General features: G+C 40.8%; 1 protein-coding gene across 1 annotated transcript in view; it reads right to left on the reverse strand.

Moving 5' to 3' along the window:
• The window catches only part of chpt1 (choline phosphotransferase 1), a gene marked incomplete at its 5' end in the record, with an annotated part of 5,911 nt that extends 435 nt beyond the window's left edge, over window positions 1-5,476 (reverse strand). The window contains 8 exons of the mRNA XM_025058197.1: window positions 62-198; window positions 1,269-1,394; window positions 1,476-1,634; window positions 1,720-1,851; window positions 2,349-2,433; window positions 3,014-3,155; window positions 3,271-3,418; window positions 5,348-5,476. Coding sequence (XP_024913965.1) covers window positions 76-198; window positions 1,269-1,394; window positions 1,476-1,634; window positions 1,720-1,851; window positions 2,349-2,433; window positions 3,014-3,155; window positions 3,271-3,418; window positions 5,348-5,476 — 1,044 coding nt within the window. The remainder of the gene's footprint in view (window positions 1-61; window positions 199-1,268; window positions 1,395-1,475; window positions 1,635-1,719; window positions 1,852-2,348; window positions 2,434-3,013; window positions 3,156-3,270; window positions 3,419-5,347) is intronic.

Raw genomic sequence — 5,476 nt, forward strand, 5'->3', positions numbered from 1 at the left:
GCGACGCCCCCGTGTGGCTACCGGGGGGGGGGGGACCCCCCCCCCCCCCCCCCCCCCCCCCCGCCGGGCAAGCCGTCAGTCGCGGTGGGCGTGGCTCTGCGGCGGCGGCGTGATGCTGAAGACCTGGATCTTCAGGTGGGAGGCGATCTGGAGGCAGACGCCGTTGCAGTAGCGCGTCAGATCCACTAGAGACAGGATCTAGAGACAAATCATCAGAATGATCAATTTCAGTTATAGACGGTATTTATCAGAGTGGGGTAAATAAAGACATCAGTTGGGCAGAGTGCTCAACACAATAACCAAAAGACTGAAGACCAAGAATGGGCAACCTATGGCCTGGGGGCTGGATACGGCCCAGTAGGGCTTTATATTCTGGCCTGTCGAATTTGCCCTAATTATTTTATTAAATTATATTATGAGTTGACGACTATCATTAGACGTAATTTTGTCGATGACATGTTGCAGCTTAGGTCTTACTCTACCAGGATCAGTGTTTGCAGCAGGGTGAGTTGAGATTATTAGATGGAATGAAAACCAACATCCAGTATTAGCAGGACTGAACTGCTACTTAGTGCATGCTGGGAATCACTGCTATAGAGCGCTTTAATCAATCATTAAATATTTGTTTGCAGTATCAATCTCGTGACCTAATGAATGAATACTGACTGCTGCAGAAGAATTTCAACACGTTTTTCTTACTTTTGTGCAGTTCTGAATGCAAACTCTGTTATCGCCAGATAAAAGAAAAATACTCAGCTGATAGCAGGTAGTGAAATATTTGGAAAAGAAAAATTCATACTTTTATGTTTTCTGCATGTTTCTCATCAAATTAGAGCATTTGGAACTTTTTGGAATTTTTCGACAAAATCCTAATTTCACAGGTCACGGTAAAAAGTTGTGACCCTCAGTACACGATACAACAATTACTCATTCTTTGAGCTGGTTGTATTTTTGCACTGAAGCATGTAGAGATTATTTCACGTCGATATAGGTTATGTAGGTTAGACAAACAACCAGAATAGACCCAAAGAAATGTGTCCACTTCATTAGGTACACTTCGCTGAACTATTATTTCAGAGAGATCTGAGGTGTGGGTGCAGTTTTTGGGACTACATGGTCACTGTTGAACTACCGTTGAACTGCAATAACTGGTGTACCTAATAAAATGGACATCTAGTTTTGTCAATGACATAACGATATAAATCTGAACTTTTTAAATTCTAGGATGGACTCCCACTGTTTTGAAAGGACGAAAGTTCCAAACTGACCATGGCGATCCAGAGGACGATGTACTCGTCTACGAAGCTGTTAAAGTACTGGTTGAGGAAGAGCAGGCCTGGCCCTAGGAACGCAGTGTCCGGGAGGTGCAGCTCACTCTTGGTCATGTGGGCGACCTACAGAGGACACGCGGAGAATCAAACACCTGAATCACACGACAGAATATAAGACAGAGGGAGGCTGAAGTGAATGCGTACCACTAGCTTGTTGGATATTTTGGAGATGACCATTCCGAACGTCAGCAGGTACAGACAGGGGTGGTGCTCGAACAGGTGACTGGATGACTTTTTGAAAATGATGAAGGCCAACGTGAGGATGAGGCCGATGTGCAAACCAGGACTCAGGACACTGGTGTCCTACGAAGCAGTAGTTCACGTTGTTAGCGTCACTCGTGCCACCTCTAAACCGACATTTTTTTTAATATGTTTTTTGTGTACTTACAGCTACCGTGGAGCCATTTTTGCCAACGCCACCATTCATGATGACGTAAAAGTAGTTGTAGCAGGAGTAGAGTGCGCCTCCGATGATACCAATGATCGGGAAGATGTACAGCTTCAGTCCGAGGAGCGGCAACTACGGAAACACACAGGTCACATCATATGAAGAAATGATTTTCACTGTAGAAATGGATAAGGATGTTATAACAGCCAAGGTCAGACTACACAATGTTATTTGTTTGTTATTGATTTAATCACAGATCCCTTGTCAACGGACACACATGACAAATGACCACAGACAACAGAAGATTCAGAAGAGGTTTATGGAAGTCTGATAAGATCACATTCACACCAAACATCTAAAAATGAATTTTAAATATGTGGATTTTAGATTGAAAAGTTACATCAGTTACATCATTTCTGTCATGTGATGTAAAGTCAAGACTCCGGGGGCAGCACAGAGTAAAACCGAAAGAAACTATTTAAGAGTGTTAAAAGGCTCATTATGATATGATTAGTTAGTGTTGAAGACTGACGGTTAGAGAATCATCCAGCATACACTCTTAGTGCGGTTCTTTTTTTTTGTGAGTGTGTGTGAGCGCACATTATCTCTGGAGTTTTTCACTCACTTACCGTTGAATACCAGAGGCTAACTCCACCGAAGGCTGACATCAAATACATGGTCATGATGGCGAACTGCACCTCTGTGACGTCGACCCTGAGGACAATGAAACAGGGGTTAGGGTTAAAGGCTGGCAGATTAAAAAGCAGAGTCGTTATGACTAGCTCTGTCATTTAAAAAAAAAATCATAGCTAATCTTGTGCAAGCTATCTTAAAATAAATTTCAGCAATTTTAATACATTTTTTTCAGTTAACGTTGAGCTAATTTTAGCTACGTTTGGTCAACGTTTTTTGGTATAACATGTAGCAGTGGCTAAAGTTAGCTAAATGGTGTTTTGAGTGTTGTATTATAATTTTTAGTTTGTTTTGGGCTTATTCAGGACATGAATAAAAATTATAATTAAATTCCTGATTTTCACTTCTTAAGTAAAATGTTTGTTAGTTTTTTTTTTTCTAAATAAAATCTTTGGTAGCTAAACCTGAGGCCTTGTTTCTTTTAGAAAATTCTTGGCTAAAATTAATTTAGCTTTATTCAAAATTATCCATCAGATTTAATTAATTGTTTCCAGCTAGCTATCTTTCATGTGGTGTATGAACGACTTCTACCAGTATATGTTAGTGTTTTAATGTTAAAGGTATTATGCCCCAGCCCTGGATAATTTCTGATCCTACTTACAGGCCGAAGCGCAGAGTCCCGGACACATAAGTCTGCCAGTGGGCACAGAAGAACATGAACATCCCAATAAATCCACAGAAGAATATCCAGTCTGGGAATCTACCGATCCCACATGAGATGCACGTTCCGACGGCAACAAACACTGCAAAGGAAGGATGACACAGGAGTTTAAGGTATGATTTAGGATAATGCGATTGTATAAGTGAGTCCTAGGACCAGGAACTTCAGACGTGGGCATGGGTTGTACATTGAAGTACCTGTAGAGACAGCATCACAGCCATGGTCAAAGAGCTCCCCCAGTGGTGAGCTGCTGTTTGTCCTACGAGCCTGTTTCCCATCAATGGCATCCAGAGACTGGTAGATGAACAGGCCGAGGGCGCTGAGGATAAAAGCCCAACATGGAGCCTGAGGAGCAAATGAGGCTGCGTTTAGTAAACTGGAATCAGAGTAATACAACTTCTTAAGCCTGGTAGAACATTGTAGTTTTTAATGTAAATCTAATCTGGTAACTTGGCCAAAACTTTGAGTCAATGCCTACCTGGTATGACTAAAACCGAAGTACAGACCTAAGTTAGGCTGCCCTTGGCCGGACACGAAGACAAAGAGCACCTACTGATTGTTAAGGCCGTACACCACTCACCTTTATTCACGCTTTAATCCGCCAAATAAAAGACATAATAATAAAATATATATATATATATATAATATTTTCACCTCAAGCATCAATTGGATAGCAACAGTGTCACCTACTGGTATTTATTAACCTATAGAATAGAACAGAATGAGAATTATTTTTTTACATAGGTATTCTAGTGTGGACAGCTTTGTACAGATGCAAGAAAATATTTATAATATTTTAAGAGAGTAAACCCCTTCCTTTAATGTTTAAGATATTTAAAAAAATTATTAAAAATATACAGAGGTAGAAATATGAAGAATAATGAACAATGGATGGTTGGGAAAGTGAAACTGATGATTTGATCCCTGTTGTCAGATTCTGTCTAAGTGTTAACTAAACTGTATTTCTGCACTGACACCAAGTACGTATGCGCATGCGTACGGTCAGGAGAGATTCCAGCTGTCAGCGATGGGTTGGTTCCTTTAACTAGGGCGGAGGTTAGGAGACCATCTGGACACTAGAGCTGGCCAAGAATGTGTGTTTACAGCAACAGTGTGTGTTCCAGAGGAGACAAAGAGTGTCTGTTTTTTTTAGAGACACACTCATTTCATGCCGAACGACACAAACCTAACATCCTAGTGCTTTCCTCTAAAGTCTGCGGTGGCGGCAGAGATACAGTCTGCTTGTTTAGTGTTACAAAGGTGACTTTAGGAGAAAATGTGCACTGAGGCCACAGGTTCATGTGAGTTCGTATCATATGCAGTTGTTTATACAATGACTTCCCTGTCACAATGCAAACATAAGAGTGGACCACAGGCTGGACTTTCCACTGTTCCCACTTTTATTTATGACTTAAAAAAAAAAGTTCTGTGCTTGTGTAAAATGCTACTAGTGGCAGGATTGGACTGTGGACCCGGTTGCAAAGGTCTCGTAATGGACAAAAGTCCAAAACTGATAAACACAAAATCTTTAACATGCTGCATAGCAAACCTGGAGATACAAGTCAAATGGATAAAATCCGTTTTGGTCTATGCTACAATGTATAATCAACTATTTAGTCACTGTAAGATGAGGTCTTTATCTGCAGCTCTTTTGTCTATTAATTAAATCAATTGTTTAATGATTGGGCCACCACGTTTACTGATAACTCCATTAACCATTAATTGTAGCTGAACTTTAAAACCTCTATTCGTAAAGTGAACTGTTGAGGAGAAACATAACACACCACAAAAACCACAAGTCTACTTTCCAAGTCAAACTGAATCCGATTCACGATTCGATCATTTGAAGTGCAGTGATTTATAATCAGCGCTATAAACTTTTATATTTGAATAATCGCGAGTTTTGTTCAGTTTTGTTTTGATCGAGATACAATCTGAGAGGCAGCACATGTTTTTATCCATAAACTTCACTATAGTTGAATACAATGTTCACTATCTTTCTTTCGCCCAAGCTTCTGCGAGCAACACAATTGCATACAATGAAATCACTGTCATAACGAGGACAGCAGTTTTTGACGAGGGTAAAAAGTTGGCCGAGTAGACTTTAGTTAGTGAGACACTTTCATTAATTCCCATCTAAGCGAAAACTTGTATGGTAAAATAAGTTCACAACATTAATTTAATACATTTTTGAATAGAAATGGGCTCTTTATCTTGATCAGCGCCTGGTACAGAATTCCGCCTGGGAACTGGTGCCAAGGTCGCTCTACTCACCTCCTCTGTTGCAGTGGGACAATAATACACGAGCACCAACGTGGAGACGATATTGACCAGCAGTCCTGAAATAGTCAACGCGTTTGGCGCAATCCAGGTTGGAATTTGCTGGACCAGCCAGTTCCCGCA

The sequence above is a fragment of the Cynoglossus semilaevis genome, chromosome 8, assembly GCF_000523025.1.
Source record: "Cynoglossus semilaevis isolate Cse_v1.0 chromosome 8, Cse_v1.0, whole genome shotgun sequence".
Classification (NCBI taxonomy): Eukaryota; Metazoa; Chordata; class Actinopteri; order Pleuronectiformes; family Cynoglossidae; genus Cynoglossus; species Cynoglossus semilaevis.